This window comes from Paroedura picta, chromosome 14 (genome assembly GCF_049243985.1).
Source record: "Paroedura picta isolate Pp20150507F chromosome 14, Ppicta_v3.0, whole genome shotgun sequence".
NCBI classification, from domain to species: Eukaryota; Metazoa; Chordata; class Lepidosauria; order Squamata; family Gekkonidae; genus Paroedura; species Paroedura picta.
Window position 1 is genome coordinate 26,917,128 of NC_135382.1, and position 22,780 is coordinate 26,939,907.

At 43.5% G+C, this 22,780-nt stretch overlaps 1 protein-coding gene across 1 annotated transcript in view; it reads right to left on the reverse strand.

Moving 5' to 3' along the window:
* The window catches only part of VAT1L (vesicle amine transport 1 like), a 70,496-nt gene continuing 47,716 nt past the window's right edge, over positions 1 to 22,780 (reverse strand). Inside the window, exons 8-9 of the mRNA XM_077310844.1 lie at positions 6,118 to 6,201; positions 1 to 2,637 (exon numbers count right to left, since the gene is read on the reverse strand). Of these exons, the coding sequence (XP_077166959.1) occupies positions 2,536 to 2,637; positions 6,118 to 6,201 (186 nt within the window). The 3' untranslated portion in view covers positions 1 to 2,535. The remainder of the gene's footprint in view (positions 2,638 to 6,117; positions 6,202 to 22,780) is intronic.

Sequence of the window (22,780 nt, forward strand, 5' to 3'; positions counted from 1 at the left end):
TAGGCACTAAATCATGATTTATCATCGGAGCCTAAATTTCATAACTACGGAGAAGACAACATGTATACATTGAATATTATATGGAAAAATTAGTAAAAACAATAATAACATCTTTAAAAAATACTTAAAATGACATACTGTGTTAATCGAAACTCATGCATTTTTGGAACATACAGGATAACATTTCTTTTCCTTGAAAAATACTGCTAAGTGTTAATGGTTTTATGAAAACAGGGATTAATTTCTTTCAGTAGCACAAGGTGCTAGAATTACGTCTAATGCTAGGCATTAGAATTATATCTTACGAATGAACCGCGATCACAAGAGGGAGGCCGGGTGCTGGAGTCTACGGCCCTTTCCCTTACAGTGTAAAATCCTCAACACATTGCTAAACTACATGTTATGTTTTAAATGAGTTCACCTTGGGGACTCGCAAACATATTGTAGTCATGAGTCCCCAGTGGCAGCGCCATGTAAAAGATTGGGACCATGGCCCCAAGGGAAGAACAGTTAGGGTTTTTTTTTACCTTGCTTTTTACTACCTGAAGGATTCTCAAAAGTGGCTTTCAGTCACCTTCTCTCCCTTTCCCCACATTAGACACCCTGGGAAGTAGGTGGGGCTGAGAGAGCTCTGGAGAGCTGTGACAGGCCCAAGGTCACCCAGCTGGCTGCATGTGGAGGAGTAGGGATTCAAACCCGGTTCTCCAGATTAGAGGCCACTGCTCTTAACCCGTACACCAATCAGGCTCTCTATGCTGATGCCCCTCTGATGTTTTCTGGAGCTGAAACAGCCCAGGAGGGCATTTGCCTCATAGGGGAGCTCCACATACACTGAATGCACTCCACAAAGGGACAAAGAACACTTCCCAGGCTATTTTGACTCAGAAAAATGATGTGTGTGTGTCTTCACCCACTCTGTAATTTCAAACCAGGCCTCTTGTGGGCTCTTTTACATGGAATTGCTCCTGGGGGCTTGCATCTCCAATATGGCTGCCAATTCCTGCTAGGAACTTGTGTAAAACATAACATGTAGTTTGGCCTATAGTTGTACTCTTTTAAACACATTGACTTCAATGGACTTAGAAGAGTGTAACTCTGCTTAGGATTACAGTTAGGGTATAACACAGCTACTATTGGATCAATATGAAGGAAAGAGCTTCATGCTGAGAGAACTTAGGGCTTAGAAGCTGATTGGCACAATTTTGGTGCAAAGGTGTAAGATCAACAAACTAACATTTCTTCCAGTGTGTTGAACAGCAATAATGATCACTATTTTTAAGAAAGCGTTTTCCTTTCAAATCACCTAAACAAACAGATATCCTGTATTTCTTTGTTGGTTAGAGATCTTTTAGGATCAGAGAAAAAGCTACCCTGGAGATTTTTCTATGTAAGGCAATAAAATTGTGAGCGTTCAACATATCTGTTGGCACCACCAATGAATCAATTATCTATCAGATAAGTGGTTCTGATCATTACTGTATGTACAGCTACACCAATCTGACCACATTCGTCAGTCTCTTCTGGCCTTTGTCCTTTTACACCCACCAATATAGTGTTTTAAGCTTATAACTGAGGTATTCTACTTCCTTGAGAAATTACGATTAAAAAAAAAAAAGGAGACAAAATATAATTTGGAAATGAGATGGATAGGAAACCTGGCTTTGAGGTTCGGTGGAAAACAGAAAATTCCCGTAGAAAATTCTCATTTTCCTGAGACCTCTAGGAATGGCACAAGGTCCCCATATAAGGGAGTATGTGGTTACATGCAGTTCTGAGCGTGAATTTTGTTGCAGGCACAGTCCTGTCCCTGATGCTCGGGCGGATTCACACAATCCTTCATGGGAGATTGCCATTTTGGGGTGGAGAAAGCAGGTGCAGGGATACATGGCGTTATGTGAGCCAGATATGCCTTTTTACACAGAAACCCACTTCAAATTTCCCCTGTTCACGAGGGGGGGGGGAAGCATGCTCGGATGGAGGCATGGAGTTCTTGGCTCATCCACTGCCCAATATGTAACATGCTTCCTCTTACCACTGAATGAGGAACCTTGGCCAGAGGAGCTGGCTAACCAGCACAATGAAACTACCAGGGATCCTGGGCTCACATTCATGGGAAAGCTTCCTTTTGTAATGATTTAGTTTTACTAACCAAGGAGTTGGCTGCACTGGCTGGAACCGGGGTTGGAGGATAAACTGCTAAAACTGGTGTGAAAATTTGCCTTTGAAGCTGCATGGGAAGAGCTTCTTGTCTTGAAATGACCAGGTGTGTTAATAAGGCTTTAGAGAGGGAGTCTGACGGGCAAACATGGTGCCGCGTGATGGAATGTCAATACCACACTGGGTGGGAATGGCACTTGAGTTCAAAACATCAATGACCAACAGCTTATAGCTCAGCTGACTGCAGACAAATAAACAACACACACTGTACTAGAGCATTTGTTCACTGGTACACAAAATGGATTTTGCAGTCGTCTTCCCTTCTTCTGCTCGGTCCATTTTTTTCCCCCTCCTGGCTTTCATTCCCACCCGTCGTAGCTATTGTTGGATGAATGGTATACGCTCTTTATTCTCATTGTCCCCCTCGTGGTCTTCTTCTTCTTCGCCAGCTTCACTGGTTTCTGTGCTGTCGTTGGCCATCTGCGTTGGAAAGACAGAAAACCGAGGAGCACAGTCAATAAGAGCAAACGTAAGGCCTTTGTCTGTAGGGTTCTTAGAAACCTCAGTCACTTGAGTTCCAAATGTGAAACTGCATTGTTTCTGAGAGTGAATTGCAACTGTTGATTTTACTGCTGTTTATGTGGATTTAGATGTGGATTGCTCCTTTATTGATGGTGATGATGGTGCATGTTTTTATGGTTTTTCTTTTTATACATTTGTGATTGCGTCTACAACATGCTTTGGGCCCCTACAGGGGAACAAGGAGTTTCTAAAGATATCAGTAACATTTACTGGATAATGACAGTTCTCTTCTGCAAGTACTGGGTGCCAAACTGTTTCTTGCCCCCAAACAGTCCTTCAGTCTCACTCACAATAATGTATCTAATTTGAACATGGACACTGGTGCCAGAGCTTGCAATCAACCCAGATGCCAACTTTGCTAACACTTATGCCCAGACAAAACAATCACTGCACCTAACAACATTAACTATACCATATCAGGCTCTTTCACTTTCTCTTTTCCCACACTGAACATGCCAGTAAATGCCAACAATGCCCTTCAGTTCTCTATGCAGAGCAAACAGGTCAAACCCTATGGCAAAGGATAAATGGGCACAAATCTGACATCAAGAATCACAAGACTGAGAACCCTGTAGGAGGGCATGGCAACCTTCCAGCATATTCAATGTGGAACTGCAAAGCTGATTCATTGCAAAGGAATGTCAGAATCTGTCTAGAAGGTGAGATTGCTGAGTTACAAGTTATTGCCACATTCAGGACAACTGAACCCACAGGGATTCACAGAATTTAATATGCCAGCCTAAATACCCTGAAGAAGGGTGGGATGTTTTTTTTTTAAAGAAATGTATAAACATTATAGAAGAAGAAGAAGAGTTGGTTCTTATATGCCGCTTTTCCCTACCCGAAGGAGGCTCAAAGCGGCTTACAGTCGCCTTCCCTTTCCTCTCCCCACAACAGACACCCTGTGGGGTGGGTGAGGCTGAGAGAGCGCTGATATCACTGCCCGGTCAGAACAGTTTTATCAGTGCAGTGGCGAGCCCAAGGCCACCCAGCTGGTTGCATGTGGGGGAGCTCAGAATTGAACCCAGCATGCCAGATTAGAAGTCCGCACTCCTAACCACGACACCAAACTTGCTCTAGGTTTGACCGGAAATCTTAACAGAAATATTGCAGCCAATTGGTAGAAAGGTTGTTGTTTTTTAGAAGAATAAAATAAAAACTGAAAATAGATCTGAGAAATTGGTAGTTCTAGGCTTTAATTTCTGCTCCAAATTAGTCTTGGAAATGCATCTTCCATACCAGTGCACAAATTAAGCCGTGGTAAAAATTTAACCCAAACGGAAAAGAGAATACCAGAGAGAGTTCTTCTTGGAATTCTTATCAAGATGTCCTTTGCAATTTGCAGAAACTGTCTGAGCTAACCATGGCCACTCATTTGAATGTGGCGACTGCACATCTGGTTTTGCCCACTGCCTCCAAAGCTCTGGCCAGGAGAATTCTATAATTATCAAATGGAGAAGCATCTCACGACTGCAAAAAGTAGTTGTGTGTTTTGGCATTCTGGAAAGGGTTGCAGATAGCAGGCGCCTGCCAAAATCAAATTGCTCTTTTTTTTGGTTAAACAAAGACAGCAGAAGGCACAATTTAACACTTCTGCAGAGAGAACTGAAATCTGATGAGAGAGACAATCCTGAAAATCTACTCCCTTCGTTTGCTATTGATTTCACTGTGTCCCCTCTATCAGCCTAGGAACAAAGAACTTTATAATGCCTTTGATGTACTTAAATTACCATTGCATGACCTACAGGATTTAAAATCTGCTCAGGATGTAGCATTGTGGCCCCCCCCCTTTAAATTATATTTTGTTTGTTAAAATTGTTGTTTATTAAATTTATCTTTAAATGTTTCTGCAATTCACTTTGGGTCCTCATTGGGGAGAGAACTGGGAGTAATAAACTCTTTAAATAAATAAAGTGACTGGGCTAGAAGGCTGCCCATATGTACAGTCGTGACTGAGCAGTGATTCAAGTCTTGATTGCCCCCATTGTTTAAGGCAGGGGTAGTCAAACTGCGGCCCTCCAGATGTCCATGAACTACAATTCCCAGGAGCCCCTGCCAGCATTCGCTGGCAGGGGCTTCTGGGAATTGTAGTCCATGGACATCTGGAGGGCCGCAGTTTGACTACCCCTGGTTTAAGGTATGGATCCCCAGTAAGGAGCCTACGGGTCCATGGTACCTGCCAACCTCTTTCCTGGAGCCCACTATGTGCTTCTGGAAAGTGGGTGGGACTCCTGCCCAGCAGGGCTTCTGATTGGCTATTTGAGATATGATGGGCTGTGATGGTTAAAATAGCATTATTTGGGAGAGCAGCTGCCATGACACTATTGGTTTCATTTTCTCTTTCTCTCCTTTTTAATGGTGCACTTTTAAAAATTACTCCTCTTGCACCCACATTTCAGATGCTTGTGCCTGGGTGTAGTTGGCTGCGCCCGCCATGTTGGCCCACTTCCTAGTGTCAGAATTTCAAAGATGCCCACAGGTTCGAAAAGGTTGGTGACTTTTAGGCTTGGGATAAGAATGCACATGACAAAACAGTATGACATGGTAGAATTCTACAACGGTAGATTGGCCTGTACTATTTCAAATGGCAGGTTGGAAAACTCGCATTATTAATCCTTCCCCATGCACAAAAAAACTCCCTTCATATTAAAAAAAAATACTCCAGGGAGAAAGGTTGCAGTTTAATAGTTCACATTCTGTACTGTTTCTATTTACAGGGAAAGATTAATGTTGGGGAACTTGGGACAATGTAATCCTTCCCCTGCAGTATGAAGGAGTATAGTCCATGCTGCCACCTTAGGACTCTATAGCAACCGTCTACCGTATGCACAGATTAGGCCTAAGTCCGAAGCACTATAAATCATTACAACAGGTCTTCTGAATGAACATGGGGAGGACTGGCAAGCCAGAGTGTCTGAATTTGATGACCAAAGCCATATTTCAGTTGGCACGTTTGGAATTTATTTACAATGAACCCATTGTCTTGATCGAAACTTAGTTTCACTTTTGTGTTGATTTGGGAAATCTCATATTCATTAAAGCTAAGGATACCAGCTCTGGGTTGGCAAATGCCTGGAGAGGGCGGAGTTTAGGGAGGGCTCAGCAGGTACAGGGCCATAGATTGACTCTCCAAAGCAGCCATTTTCTCCAGGTATCTGATTAATGTAACTGACAAAGAGAGACTCTTGAACGTTCATATCCTTAAAATATCGTTGGTTTCTCGGATGGTCCTGAAATTATTTTCTCCGGGGAAACGTATTTCTATCATCTGGAAACCAGCTGTAATTTGGGGATATCTCCAGGCCCCATCTGCAGGTTGGCTTCTGCATATGGCTCTTTGGTAATCTGAAGGTGCTCTCTGCCCCTTATACTACTCACCAGTGGTGTTGGTGTCTTCTCCACATCCAGAATTAATTTACCTATATTGCCTCTGTCATGGATTCTTTGCATTGCTTCCTTCACCTGTAAGAGAACATACACGTATGTTGAATTTTTGCTGCAAAAATGGCAATTTAACTTTGCACAGAAGAACGTTTTGGTTTGGAGATATGCAAGAACTGAGAATGTAACAAAATGGGAAAATGCGGATGAATTGGCAGCTAAAAACCAGCTGGGAATGATATTAAAGTTGAATTCTCCTCTCAGTTTCCAGAATATAGAAATATATCTAAAAGTCAATGGCCTTGGTTTATAAAACCATTGCAATTTGCAATAAATATCATTACAGACAAATTATACATGTTATTCTCTTGACTTGGTTGACATGTCTGCATTTTTTATTGACACAAAGAAGTGCAATATAAAAAGTCAACAAGAAATATGAAAAGGGGAAATGACACAGCAGTGAAAATATGTGCATTGTTCAAAACAATGACCAAGTCCAACATACTGCTTTTGAATGGGGGTATAAACTCTGGTAGGGGAGAAACCAGGGGAAATCCTGCTAATTACTAGCCACCGAGTAATAGTGAATTCACTCTCCTTTCTGATTTTGCCATGTTCCAGACCCAGATACCTTCATGGAAGGGAAGTAAGAATCACCAGGTTTCTTGTAACGCTGCAGCTACATCCTGGAGCCATCCCCCACAGCCTAGGAACCATGCAGCAGGCATTTATACCAGAAGAATAAAGAAAGTGGAGAACTCATGCAGAAGACGTTAATGAAGAAGTATAAGAGTTGGTTTTACTGCTTTTTACCACTCAAAGGAGTCTTGAAGTGGCTTACAATGGCCTTCCCTTTTTCTCCCCACAACAGACACACTTTGAGGCATTTGGGGCTGAGAGAGTTCTCAGAACTGTGACTATCTCAAGGTCAACCAGCTGGCTGCATGTGGAGGAGTGGAGAATCAAGTTCTCCAGTTCTCCAGATTAGAGGCTCTTAACCACTATGCCACACTGGAAAACAGAGCACCCACTTGGATGAACAAGGATCCCTTCTTATCTTTCTACTCTTGAGAACAGATCCTTGATGTAAGAAGAACCAGGATGAGCTCCCCCAACGCAACACGAAAAGACAGTGCTCCAGAGTCAGTCAGGGGCAGATTGGCCATTTAAATTTCAGGGAAAGTTCCTAAACATTTATTGGATGATATGACCATATATGGTCACATCAACAAGCCCTCTCCTCCCAAAATGGCCAGTGATGGACCTGGAGGGGGTGGGAACAGGAGGGGCCCCAGGTGGGTGTGTATACAGCTATGCTTCCTGACCATATTCTACATGATCACATCACTTCTGAGATTTCTGAGAAGAATATTTCAGCGGTTTCAGTTGAGGAAGGCTGGGTTAGACCCTCCATCAATAATTAAAATTGGTATTGGTTCATCTGTTGCGCTTTCGTGCTGTCCGTTTTCAGGAGAAAACAATATTTCTTACAAACCGATGTACACTAATGCTCCCTTTTTTGAGACACTGAGCTGAATGGCCTCCTACACTGCTGGCCTGCACTGCCCTGCTTGGCTTGCTCTAGGGCCATTTTCAATTCCCAATCCACTCCTGGATCCAGCTTATGAAGCCTTAGATTCTACTACTGAATCATATCTCCAAGAGAATTCTTCTTGTGTCACCCTAACCCTAGCTATCTCGCCGGATGGTACCTCTGCTGTTTCATTCACCTCGTCATGAATCCACTTCTTGGTTTGATGGGCAGAGCCTCCTTTCCATATTCAGAACTGCTTTGGATGCTGGGCCTGCCTCGCCAGTAAGATGAAAGATCCTTTGTCAACAGGAAAGGGACACTTTTGGATCAGAGCTCAGTGCTGATGGAGTTGTGATTCTTTCCCCAATGCCTTTCCTTTGACAATGCCTTTCCTTTCTTTTTCAATGCCTTTTCTTTCCCCAACTGCCAGCAGATAGATATGTTGTACACACCTTTCCCGCCTACCAAGGCTCAGTGGATTTGATTTCCAATAGGAAAATTGTGTGAAGAGGAAAAATGACTTCCCCTGCCAAGAGGACACAGATCTAGTCCAAAATGGGCTCTCATGGTTTAGTTTTCAAGCATGGGTGCCCAATATGGCCTTTGGGGCATGTTAGAGTTCATCAACAATGCAATCCTATGTAGATTTATTTGGAAGCAAGTCACACTGTCTGCAATGAGGCCAACTCCCAGGTAACTTTACACCTGGCACTGTAAGTACATGTAGAACAACGTTGCAATAAAAGCGGTTTTTCTTTCAGGAACCTCCCGCATAACCATTCAGAAATGAAAGATATGTTGTGTCCCCCCCCCTTATTTCTCTCTTAAAGTATTAATTTAACAAGGGACTCATGGAGAAAAAAAGCAATCACTTATTTTTAAGGCTTTTGACTGGAGATCTAGCCATTTAGAGTTTCTTAGCCACTATAAATAACTCTTTGAGAGTGCAGAATTGAACAAATCAGCAAATATATTTGACTGCTAGCTGCAAAACCTTACCAAAATCCTGGAACGATTTCCTCGCAAAAAGGGGTGGTGGTGGAGGAGGGAGCGATGGGTCTACTCTTTATTAAAGTGGTTTTGGGCTTGCAGCCAGAGAGAGAATGAGATTACACTAAATGCAGATTGCCATATCTCATGCCTGCTCAGGGAAAATAAGCTGCACATGCATTTTTCTCCCTTACTCAGTGTCTGGTTTAACGCTTTGGAGAAAGATTCAAACCAGATAAGATTCTCAGCTGCTCCCCACAGCTAGCTTCTAAATGAAAGAAAGCAAGATAATTTTTGAGGATCAGATATGGTTCTCGGCTGCTCCCCATAGCTTGCTTCTAAATGAAAGAAAGCAAGATCATTTTGTTCCTTTAAAAAAAACAAGACAAAAACAAATCCTATTCTGGATAAAGAAAACTCAGCAGTGGTTAAGGGAAAATGGCAAAAGACTATATATAGCAGCATAACTTCAAACTGCAGCAACAGCAGTAGCAAAAAACAAGAAAAAAAGGAGAGATGTCAGTAGATAGATGACAAGATGAGAGGCGCTTTTTTTTTTTTTGGGTGACCGCAATGGGCAGGGGCTTCTTGATAACTCTGGAAGGGTTTCCTGAATGAGTGGCAGTGAATTAATATTTAATATATCTTAAAACGTGTTAAACCTTTTTCAAGTGATATGACCATTTATCACCATAGCTCTGTACAATCTGCCCCTCCCAATGGCCAATGATGTGCCTGGAGGGGGTGAGAAGGGGAGGGGCCTCAGGTGGGTGCGTACAGAGCTATGCTTCCCAACCATATTCTGTACGATTGCACCACTTCTGTGATTTCTCAACCATTAAAAAGTTGAAAAAGGCTGCCATAGGGTAGCCAAAGCAAGAGATATTCAGAGATGGTTCACCATTGCCTGCCTCTACGTAGCAACCCTGAACCACTTGGCAAAGATTTAAAGGATATATTCAGGATGGTCACAGGGACCAATAGCCTCCATGGCACCGCGGGTGTCCCGAACATGCCAATTGCTGTACCATATGGCTTTTAATCTGATACTTAGACTCTATAAGATGCTAGTGAAAGAGACTTCGAGTGGAGAAACTGGCCCAGGTGGGCAAAATGAGATAGGGCTTCCAACTCATGTCTGGGAAATTCCAGGAGATTTTGGAGTAAATCCTGGGAAGGGGGGAATTTTAGGACAGGAGAGACTTCAGCAAGGTATAATGCTATAGAGACCCCCCCACCAAGGCAACCATTTTCTCCAGGAGAATGGATCTCTGTTGGCCAGAGATCAGGTGATCAACAGGTCTCACCTGGAGGCCTGCAACCCTAAGTTGAGAAGCAACCACAAGCACGTGGAGAAGATAAAGCTGGCAAGGATTCCCAAAGTAGCTTGATGAACTACCTGGAGCCTTCCTCTTTTCTTTTCCCCAATGTACAGTGCCACTTCCATTGTTCAGTTGAATAAAGAGAGCTGAAACTCCCACAGGTAATTTCTAATATTCCATTTCATTTGGAATTTCTCTAAAGGCACAGAATCATTAGTGTTTAACAGAAGCAATTTTCCAGCTCTATATACATACAATAAATTTTTAAAGAGCTCTTAAACAAAAGGAGAAGCAAGAACTGTTTTATGCACCATTTCTCAGTCTGGAACAAGCAGCTCTCTCAGGACCGGTTCATATCCGATGTTATGATTTATTTACATTTATATTCTGCTTTGCCTCTGGGGAACTCAAGATGATAGATACGAGTTCTCGGACAATCTTCCATTAAGGCACTGATTGGACCCAGACCTGCTCAAGGATGTTACTGATTTTTGCAAAGTCCCACCAGCTTTTGCTTCAAATTTCCCATGCAGATCTTACTTTTCCATGTTGTAAATCAAGCCTTTGTGTCTTTATTTCCATGCCGTTTTCTGTTTCCTCCTGATGAATTTTTCTCATTAAAATACATGCAGTTTTGAATGCTAATTCTTGCATTGATTGCATATAAATTGCGTAAGAATTACTTAAAAGATACAAACAAATTGGGAACGCCAGCAATGAATATGTGTGAAATGAAAACATTCACAGTGGCAAACATACACAAACAAATAAGAAAGGCGTCTCTCTAGGTCCCCAGGCTTTCTTGGGAGAAAACAGATTTGCATGTCCTTAATAAACTCCCCCTGTGCTCTTAAAAGAATATGGCAAATCCAAACGTAGCAGAAAGCACAACCGGAACGCTGAATGAATTGTTACGGCAAAGTAACAGGCTGGCAGGAAGAATGAAGCACTCCATCCATGTTCATGCTTTTGTCTCGCATATAACATCACATCTGGCCACAAAGCCCTGTTCCAATCAAATACTGGCTACGTTTGAATGACTGTAACCACGATCAGAACTTAATGTTAACTACTTCACTTCTGTGCTGTTTGAGACTGTGTCTGTCACGAGCAGGCAGAGAGAGGGAGGCGTAAAATACACATCACCTCCTGCTTGTGAATGCTCCATAGGAAACTGCGTGTTCGCATGCTTCCTGACAGGAGACCCCCTTCCTGACGGGAGACGTTATCCCACCGCCTTGTTGTGGCTTTTCCCTTCCTGACGAGGTGGCGGAGAAACCTAAAGTTTCCCCCCCCCCGCCCTCCTCGGGTTGTCAATCAACACAAGCCACCAATCCCTTCACAGTGGTTGTTTTGGAAAATCAGACTTCCATCCCCAGAGAGTCCCGAATTTGTTTATTTTTTTAAAAATACACTTCCGCATTGCTATGGGGAAATGCCACAACAGTAAAACATTTTTTTTAAAACTTGCACTTCCACGTTGCTAGAGGATCACTCCACAACAACAAAACAGGACAATTTTTAAACCTCTGCTGCATTCTAGACAAATGATGAATGTTGAGAGAAGTTAAAAGAACAAAACAAAACAGTAAAGCTAATTCAATTATGGGATATGCTTATTTTTGAGACTTAAAAAAAAAACTTGGACAAAGAATTGAAGGCATTTAAAGAGAAGTTTAAAAAAATAATTTAATGACTGACAACATTTTCCATCTGAGGTTGTGTACATTCCATGGTTGAAGCTTTGTGCTTTTCAGACACAATGCACACACCAAGCAGATATCAGCAATAACCAGCCGGACTCTGCATGCCAAATATTGACACGTCCAATGTGAAACATGTTCTGTTAACCCTGATGGATTTTTGGTAGCCTCTTTGGTGAAACAAACCAGGCATCCCTGAAGGGCAAACTTAAGTCTCTAAAGTCAATGTTGGATACTCTACCTAGAAAAGATATATTCTCTGCCTATCAGTAATTCCTTTCTGTGTCAGGCCTTAGCATACTGCTGCTAAGGAGCCGGGCACTTAGCTACAAATTACATGGCTGAGATCTCCATGGTTACAGGTCATGTGACATACAAACACAAGCTTTAGCGTCAAGGTTACTTTGGCAACGCGAGCGACAGAGGTAAATGTTCCAGATCTTCTCCAGATTTATGAAAGGATAAATCTGTTCAAGAACTTGGCCGTTTGCATGTGGAGTCTGGCAGTAACCTTTTGGGAATGAATATCAGACACTATATTATCACAGCTGCTTTAATATCAGTAGTGCAGAGATGAGTTTTGCACAGAGGGACTAAGAAACATTGGGAAAACCCAAGCCACCTAGGGTGACTGACCTTCAGGTGGGGCCTCAAGTTCTCCTGGAGTTACAACTGATCCCCGGTCAACAGAGATCAGCTCCCCTGGAGAAAATGGCGGTGCTACAGGGTGGACATTATGGCATTACACCCTTTCCTAACCCCAAACTCCCCAGGCTCCTCCCCCAAATCTCCAAATAATTTCTCACCCTGGAGTTGGCAATCCTAACACCACTCCAGTTGGAGAAGTATTTTAACTTGCATAGTCCTTAAATAACACGTAAGGACCAAAGTTATGCATTAGAAAGTCCCACAGTGGGACTAAGACAAAGGTATGAGGGCATAGGATGATATCCTTAACGTTGTAATAATGTTTAGAAGCATCATTAACACTGGAGGTCTATACAGCCACTGTTGCTGTTCTGGTTTTCTGAATCTGATATCAGCTTCAACAGAAATGCACACACAATGGCTCTAAGAGAGACACCAGGGTTCTATGAGACTAATGACAGGGACTAGGCACTGTATAAAATATTCTAAATGGCAAATGGTCCGTGCTGTAAGATCCAAGTCTAAAAAGAACAACGGGGAAAGGCAAGAAAGGAAGGGAAGGAAGAAAAGAAAAGAAGAACACTCCTCAAAATGACCCAAGGGACAGATGAATCAAGGAAAGCAAATAGATATTAAACCTGGAAAAGACTTCCTAAAACACACTTGAGTAGTTGAACACTCCAGGAGAAGTGCTGCCTGAAAAAGTGAGGGGAAGCTGAGTCTTTCAACACAGGCACACATCTTGTATGGTGTTGCCATAGCACCATAACTAAAAACAGGCCCCCGTGAAGGGGGAAAAAGCACTATTGAAGAGTAAATGTGGATGATCCAGGCTCAATTTTATCTGGGATGGAGGGAGAAGAAAGGATGACAGTGGTCGATTCAGCATTCTGGTCAGCAGGAGACTTAGAGATGGGGCTAGAATTGAACACTTGAGCCTCAGAATGAAGCCCAAGATGCCTTCCTTGAATAATCTGTGCTCCTTTTCTAACGTTTCGACCACTGAAAAACAACAATCAGGAAATGATTCTTTCCACCCCGGGAATAAAACTCCTGTTATTCTGTCAGATGAGAGTTCTGCAAACTGTTTCATTGGCAACAACTGTTACTACTGTTTGAATTGTGTATCGGTAGTGATCGGACTTGAAGGGGGTAAATCTAATAAGCAACTTCATGGGTTTTAGCTATTAAAAATAAAGACCATCCATCACCCAGTACATATGAGCGTGCTTCCTAATCAGGGATATCTGGTTTTCTAAGTGCTTCTTCACTCAATGAGTATGTAAAACTTGCTGACAATGGATGGCAAGGATGACTTTTGAAAACCAGTGAGACTGATTCATGGAGGAGTGGTCCATCGACTACTAGGTATGGTGATTAAAAGCAGTCTCCACATCCAGAGGCAGTACATCTCTGACCAGCAGAGCCAGTAGCCAACTAGCTGCATTTGGGAAATTCCTGGAGCTTTGAAAATGCCATCTGAAAAGGGCAGGGTTTGGGGAGAGGAAGAACTTCAGTGGCATGTAGTGGCACAGAGTCCATCAACCAAAGAGTCCACCATCAGGAGATCAGTTGTAATTCCAGGTAGGGATGCTTGCCTGCAGGTGGGACCTGGGGACCCTATAGAATGATACCTCATCTCCAGAATACAGAGATCAGTTCCTCTGGAGAAGATGCCTGCTTTGGAAGGGGTCTCTATGGCATTGTGCCCACTGAGATCCACTGTCCTTCTCAGGATCCAGCTCCAAGTCTTCAGGACTTTCCCAATCTGGATATGGCAACCCTACTCCCCCATCCCCTGCTGGAGCCCGGAGGGACCTGGGAACCCTGATTCCAAGGGATCTCCAAGCCCCGCATGGGGAGTTACATCCCTACTCTCCTCCTCCACAACCTCACCTATGCCAAGAACCCTCAGTGAGACAAATGATCTCCCTTGATCCCTTCCCCATACCTCATAACTCTGGTAAATTACTGCGTAAGCTTATCCAATGAAAGATTTTCTCTCATAAGAAAAAGGAAGCCTGTTTTTGAATGGTAAGGTCAACACATTTCCTGCAATTCCATGTTATGTCACCCGAGTAAATATATAGGAGACTTAAGAAAGCCATCCGATCATGTAGGTATGAGTAAATGGTCCTAATGAGGATTTGAATTCCTTTGAATCCCCCGATGGTGAGGCTAAGAAACAAGTCCATTAAGACCGTTGTTTTGATCATTTTGAGTTAATCCTTTGGCACAGATGCGCTGGGATTTGTCCTCATAATTTTTAAATGAGGAAATAATGAAGCAAGTGCATCTGAAGAGGACTTGAGCACCAGCTGCCTGGCCTACGAGACAATTTGGAGGGGGGGGGAGGAAGGGAAGGGGATGGATGATCGATGATCAGGGAAGGTAGAAAATGACATTACTGCCTCCGGAGAACTACAGCTGTAGATAAACTCTAGAAGCACATCAGGGAACGGAACAGTCAAGGAGACACAGGTAGAATGACTCCCCCCCTCCCCCCCCGCGAAATCTGTATCTATGCTCCGGCAAAATATATTAGCGTGTCTGCTTCTGAACAAAACATAATTCTTGAATCTGTTTTGCTGAATCACTAACTTTATTGCTGCCTCCTTAATTATTTAAAATTGTGCAGTGCTCAAACGGTACCACGTTAATGGCTCGATTTAAGTTACTTTAGCCACATTTCATATCCAAGCCAGCTGCCGTTTTTAGCCTCCAGTTAATCTGCTTTTGCCTGATGTTTTATTATTTAACACCAGCCTTTCCGTTTGTTGTTCAAATTTGTTAGCAATTGTGTCTCAATGGTTGCGTGTTTTGTACTGCTGTATGCCACCCACAGGGTTTTTTTTCCCATGGGGACCCCTCACCCATTTCCCACAGTAGAAATGCTATGATTTTTTACCATAGAGTTTCCAGCAATTCCTAGAACTAACTCACAGTTTCTATGCTTTTACCAGAATTGACATAGCTGGTATTGTACATCCCCCACAGTCCCTCCCTCTGGTTGTTAAGAACTTTCTGACAAACCTAGCCACCTCGAGTGTTGCTTTAGTAGGCAAGATAAGAGTTTTCTAGATTAACAAACATACAGAAATAGTGCTGGAGAAGAGAAATTTTCAGTCGGGATGGTGGGGAAAGAGACATTTTACAATAGGTCCATTACATATCAAAAACACAAGCTTGGTGTAGTGGTTAAAGTGTTAAACTGGGATCTGGAAATCCAAGGATTGAATCCTGACTTTACTATCGATGCTTGCTGAGTGAACTTGGGCCAGCCACAGTCTCGCTCCATTCCTGTCTCAGACAGTTGTTGTTCTGAGCATGAAATGGAAGAGATGAGGCCAGTACTTGCAGCTCTGTGTCCATTCATCCATCCCTCCATCCCTCCATCCCTCCGATTTTTAGCCCACCTCTTTCGAACGACTCAAAGCGGGATACATCAGACATAAAACCCAGTAAAACCCCCCGCCCCATAAAACACAAAACTCCACCAAGATGGCTAAAAACTGTCTGTTTACGAACAGCCAATCCAGAGGAAGGTCCCTTGTAGCAAGTCAAGATACTTTAAGTTGGGTCTGTGCTCTTAACTTAGACCAAAGACATCCAAACCCTCTGTGACATCAGAACAGCTAAGCCAATAGAATCAAGACAGGTACACAGTGGTGAAGATGAAGACTGTGAGAGTAATTGAGAGCATTCCTAAATGAGTCAGAAATTAAGTCCCATGTTTTTCAGTGGGCCTTACTACCCAGAAATTGTCCTAAAGGACTGAAATTGGAGAAGATGACCGATGACAGAACAAAAACATCAGACTTATGAGTATGTAAGATTCACAAGCCAAGGTGGGATGGCAGTGGATGGGAGTATGATGGAGAGACTGAGGTAAGAGTCGCCTTTATTTTGGAGATAAGAGACTCAAAGGGAATAGGAGTCATCGCAGTTACAGCCCGGTGGTTTCTACCATCCCAATGAGATAAGGAATTCTTTTGATGTGTCCTGAAAAGCTTTGCCGTAGATATGGAAAGGTCAAAGGGCTGCTCTGGATTGTAATTAAAGATAATAGCAAACGGTGCGCTTTAGTGAAATGAAATGCATGAAGTTAATATCACTGGGGAAAATTTTTAACTACATAATGTAACAGAGGATATTATTTCTTCCAAAACCTGGAGAAACGTCCCTGACGCAAAGTTTTCCCCCCCTGAAAACAGAATAAGATCGCACTGTCACATACACATGTGTTACACAGCTGGCCTTCAGATTAACTGGTGTCAAGATTTTCGAATGTTTCCCACTGGCCTGTTGGCGTTCATAAGAATTACTGGCAAATGTCAACATTCATGGACTTTCTGATATTGTTTGTTTATTTAATTTGTACCTTGCCTTCATCCTCAGTGGAGACCAAAGCAGCTTATATTGTCCCCATCATTCATTTTAGCCTTATGGCAACTCTGTAAGTTAGGTTAGGCGGACAGAGAGGAACAGCCTCCAGGATGCCAAGTGAGCTGCCATGACAGAGTGGAGATTTGAAATTTGGGTCTCCCAGATCCCAGTCTGATGCTTTAACCATCACATTATCCCAGTAACCATGTCTCTTAGCAACTCGGCAGTGGGGAAGGAAACACAGCTTCGCTTTGGTCTTTCTCCTTCACTCCCTGGCATGAAGAAGTGTGGATACACGCAAAAGCTCCAACCCAGAATCAAATTTTGTTGGTTTCGAAGGTGCCAGTAGACTCAAAGTTGTTCTGACCGAGCAGTGATATCAGGGCTCTCTCAGCCTCACCCACCTCACAGAGAGGAAAGGGAAGGCCACTCTTAGACTCCTTCGGGTAGAGAAAAGCGGCATATAAGAACCAACTCTTCTTCTTCTTCATGGGTCCTGCATTTGCTGATCCAGGAGGCAAAATTTTTCTCTGCCTGGACAGCTCCACAGCTAACCGATTGTCTTCCGCTTCAGCATGTTGACTGTGCCGGGGAATCCGTGGACAGCTCCTGTGCTGATCTGTGCTCAGCTGCTGGGCAGTAGCCCCATGTGACAGCAGAGTGATGCAAAGATCTCTCTCCCTATGAACTGGTTCAAACCAGGCTAACCTTGACAAACAGCTGATCCTGCCGAAAGAAGTCTCTCTGCAGGTTCAGATTGGGCTGTGCTGGGGGACCCAGTTTGAACCCCCCTTCCCCCCCACTAAGCCCACCAGCTGGCAACCACTCCAGCGGCCCCTTTCGCTACCAAAGGGAGGGGGAGTGAAAGGAAGAGTTCAAATGGCTGCCAGCCATTTAAACTGAACGGATGACTGGCAGACCAGTAAAGCTATTCATTTTAAATGGCTGGCAGCCACTCCAGCTGCTAAATATGCCCAAATAAAAGCCAAAAAAAGGAGAAGCTTTTATTTGTGTCAACTATTCTGATAGCCAAAGCAGATTAGTGAATCTCTAACCATTTTAGAAATAACCCCCCCCCCCAAAAAAAATCCAATAAGGTATTATTTTGGGGTTTTTTTGTTTTTGTTTGGGTGAACCGAGTGCGCATGTCTAATCCCAAAGTCACTCCTCAGCATCTCCAGTCATAAAAGACAAGGTCATGGATAGTGCAGAAGGCCTCTGACTAAAATCTTATAGAGCTACTGCTGATCAAAATACTGCTGACCTTGATAAACCAATGACCTTGATTCAGAAAAATGCAGCTTCATGTGGCCTCTCCAGTATTGTCTGCTCTGAGTGGCAGCAGCTCTCCAAGATCTCTGAGAGGTCTTCCCCATTGGATATTTTCAAATGGAAACATGGGGAATCAAACCGGGGACTGTTTGAAAGCAAAACATGTGCTCATGCTGCACCGTTACAGTGAAGGCTGTGGATCTGGCCTCGTCCACAGCATTCTGTCTGTGACTCATCAAGGCCCGATGAGAACTGATAGTTCACAACGCAAACATGAGATCATTTCTCCTAGGAGGAAAATCCAATCACTTTGGGGGTGGTAAATACTGCTGTTCCCAGGCTTTGCTTCATCAGTGCTTGAGCCAGCAGGGCGGATTAAGGGGGGAAAAAGGACAAACCCCCCCAAACCTTAAGGCTGCTTCTAAACAGCTTCTGCTTTACCGGCACAAATCCTTCCGCCTTCAAAGTAACTAGTTTTGCATCGCTGAGCAAGCCTGAAAGTGTAGCACACAAAGCCTAATTCAGCCTCGCTGTTTTGTAGACTTCCATTCAGTCATCTCTGCAGCCTTACACACGGGTTCTCGTTGTGATTTGCTGCAAACAGGCAGCTGCTCATTGTGATTTGTGTAGCGGGCAGCATTCTCCTGCCTTGGCTACTGGGGACACATTTGGGGACCCTGACAACCACCTCTGGGAAGTCTTGCCAGTGCTCTGTGCTCTGATCCGAAAGCCAAAAAGGTCTAAATCTCCCCCGTTTGGTATCATCATGGTGGTATCTCGTTGTAATTCAGCAGCAGCAGGCAGAAGACATTTTCTCGTTCTAAATTAACGGAAGTGGCGTGGCTTTTACAAAGCGGGAATCTTGGACTCTGGAAACCAGTATGGCCACAGTTGTGTTGCTGAATATGGCCCCTGGTGAGGAAGGTAGCATATGCAGCCATCATCAGAGAATTTCGATTTTCATTTTTGAAAGACAAAAAAAAGTAAGTTTCTAGTTCTCATGGAACTGCAGCTCTCATGAGCTGCAATCCGGGCGGGTGTAACACGAAAAAGTTCATTGTTCACTGAAGTTACTTACAGATGGCTTCAATGAGCAAAGTTAAGTACCGCCTCCCTAAGTTATCCTAATTTACTGTTACATTACTTATTGAGTTTCTCTTGAGGCTACTATTTTGGCTGGGAAGATGAGCCATAAAGAAAATCAACAGGGACTGCTGTGTTTCATCAACCATGAATGTTGTAGCTTCTGGGTTTTGCCTGAAAGTGACATCATCACACACTTAAGGACCGAGGGTTCTGGTTTCATGTTAACCAGATGGCCAAAGAACGGTTTACCCTCTGACCCTTCATAGGGCTCATGTTCTCTCTGGACTCCAAAGGTCCTTAAACCGCCCAGAGCTGCAAAGAGATGGGTGATATAGAAATCTAAATAAATAAATAAAAATCTCCAACTGCTGTCTTAGGATCCTTTTAAACTTTTGCTATTCTGCACTGAATGTTAGCAAGCCTTCCTCTGGCTCTCTGTTCCACTTTCAGACAGAATTCCATTCAGAGTAACCAGCAGTCCTTTGCTATGGGGGCCTGGGCTTTTGCCTTCTCAGGCAAATAACTATATTTATACATGTGGAACCTGTCACAATCTATTACTCTGGATGTTTTAGAACATGCAGGCCTCTAATGAGCACGTATCTGAGCCTGCAATTCCAGGTCACCTCATTTCAGCATGGTGCTGGTTTGCATTTTCAAACATTTGTAGTGACTTATCTGCTCTGTCTAGCACTGATGGTTGTATCAGAGTCACATCTTCTGACTGCCTGTATTGGGCAACACCGTCCACTTATTTGACATTTATTTTGAAAGTGCATATGCTGCAACTCCAGAGATGTGCTCACTGGAGCCTATGGCCAAGACAAGCCAACGTTATTCAGAACAAGACAGGGCATTAGACAGCATTGAGTAGCCTAAGATATGAAACAAGATCCTTGGTCTTTCAAAGCAGCAAACCATTGGGCAGTGCAAGCGAAAATCCGGACTGGAAGAAAAAATTCAATACTGTGGTTTCCCCCGGCATTTCATTCTCTGGGCCATGGCCATCAATGGAAGAACAGGGTCTATTACTTCTTATTGAGATATTTCTCCCAAATGGGGGCCAGACACAGCTTATAATGTGGCTCTCCCTTCTTCTATTTTATTCTTTCAGGAACTACCTCATAAAACAGGTTAGAATGAAATTATGAGACTTCTGAACTGTGATGTTATTCCAGAATCAGAGAATAACAGAGTTTTGGAAGGTACCTCCTGGGTCATCTAGTCCAACCCCCTGCACTATGCTGGTTAGGCCTCACCCTGCCCCTCCTTCTTTCGCTAGGGCAATCCCTTGCTGTAAGTGGAGTTAATGGCCATTTGGCTCCGTGTCTTTGGGGAAGCGTCTTCTGCCAGACTGTTTAGATTGGACCTTCTCTCTCAAAGTCTGTTTTCATTTATTTTAAAACTGAAGCTCATTATTGCTAATTGCGGCGGAAGCTCTAAGCAGAATGCATTGGCACTGCTTCCGAGTCTGTCGGTATCTAAAGAACAATTTGGCCCCGCACGGAAATGCTAAGATGATTCATCGATGTCAATGACTCCTGGTTCTCTTGCTTACCAAGGCTCTGCTGAAACATGCCAAATTGATAGGCCTGTTGCATTCAGAGTCTTCTGTTCGCTTTGATTTCCTGCCTCCCATGAAGCTGACTTCGTTACGAGAGACAATTTTGTGCAGGGGCACCAAGAAAAAGAATGCTGATCTACTCCTAAACATATCAGTATACATTGATCATCTGACGCTTACTTAAAAGAGGTATTGAAACAAGCAGAATGTTAGGTTTGGAAAGACAAATACCAATGCAGAATGCCAACGTGCCAATATCTCCAGCCTCCCCCCCACCCCCCACCCCCCAAAAAAGACAGTAAACTGCTTGACATAAGTTAAGGTTGTCATGGAAATCACTAGGGTGATGAAAGAACACATTTCATTAGTCCGGTAGCAGGAGGAGGGGGGTTCACCTTGGAGAAGAAATGTTGCAATTAATTGCTTTTCTATTTTTAACATTCACTTGGATATATGAACTTTATCACGATGAAGCCACCAATGCTGTGTTAACATCAAGTCTAAAACAGCAATTGTGAATGGGCATGATAAATTATATTTCCATCAATGAAAAGGCTGGTTTCTATCCATTTTACAGATGTGTTTTTACTCTTGGTTTCTGTTTTGAATATTTACAGACTGCCTTTCTCAAACTGATTATACAGTGTATAAGTCAGGACAATCAAACAGCATTAGAATTATCATAAGCAATGCAACAGGACTAGTATTACAAGAATTAGTTTCAGTTGCCAGCTGGGAGTAGGGAGGACATAGTGGAAGGAACACCACTCATGCCAGATGTAACATCATGCTTTTCTTCCTGCTGTTTCTGTCTCCAGGAACAAACTTAGGGGGGGGGGGCTAGAGCAGGGGTAGTCAAACTGTGGCCCTCCAGATGTCCATGGACTACAATTCCCTTGAGCCCCTGCCAGCGAATGCTGGCAGGGGCTCATGGGAATTGTAGTCCATGGACATCTGGAGGGCTGCAGTTTGACTACCCCTGGAAGAGACATGAACCCATGGACCTGAACCTGAAGTGCAAAAGCCAAAGGGATCCTGGCCCTCAGCCTGTGGCTTTTGCCATTCAATGAGCTGGCCCATAATTCAAGAGTGGCCCAAGTTATAGGTGGTTATTTTTGTTTGCTTTGTTTAAATTGCATGTTTTTTCCCCATTGTAGTTATTAATAAGGGGAAAAGTGATGACTGAATGAATGAATATATCAATTAATGTATGTATGTATGTATGTAGGTAGGTAGGTAGGTAGGTAGGTAGGAAGGAAGGAAGGAAGGAAGGAAGGAAGGAAGGAAGGAAGGAAGGAGGAAGGAAGGAAGGAAGGAAGGAAGGAAGGAAGGAAGGAAGGAAGGAAGGAAGGAAGGAAGGAAGGAAGGAAGGAAGGAAGGAAGGAAGGAAGGAAGGAAAGAAGGAAGGAGCAAACGAACCAGCAGTGGGATCAGCAACTACGAGTCATGATCCACCCCTCCCTACAATAACATCTCATACAATGGCCAATGTATACATATGAAATTCTTTAAGCCAGATGGGACCGCTAGTTCATTTAGCCTAGTATTTTGTACCTCAATTGACAGATACTTTCTAAGACCACAAGCAAGAAGTGCTACACTAGTGCTCCTTTCAACTGATCATTCTAGAAGCCAAATATGGAACCTTCTACATGCTGAGCATACATGGATTCTCCCAGTTATAAGCTTCAGATATTATTCTCACAAGGCAATAGTGCAGGATATGGAAGAAGTAAACCAAGCAAAGGGAGGTGTCATATTGCAATGATGGGAATACAAGAGAGCCAGTTTGGTGTAGTGGTTAGGAGTGCGGACTTCTAATCTGGCATGCCGGGTTCGATTCTGCACTCCCCCACATGCAACCAGCTGGGTGACCTTGGGCTCGCCATGGCACTGATAAAACTGTTCTGACCGGGCAGTGATATCAGCGCTCTCTCAGCCTCACCCACCCCACAGGGTGTCTGTTGTGGGGAGAGGAATGGGAAGGCGACTGTAAGCCGCTTTGAGCCTCCTTCGGGTAGGGAAAAGCGGCATATAAGAACCAACTCTTCTTCTTCTTCTAGTCTAGAAGAGGTGTATATGGGAGAGAAGGAAGGAACAAAAATATGTCTGGGAGAGGAAGGGCAAATGGATGGTCACGAGAGGTTCATGA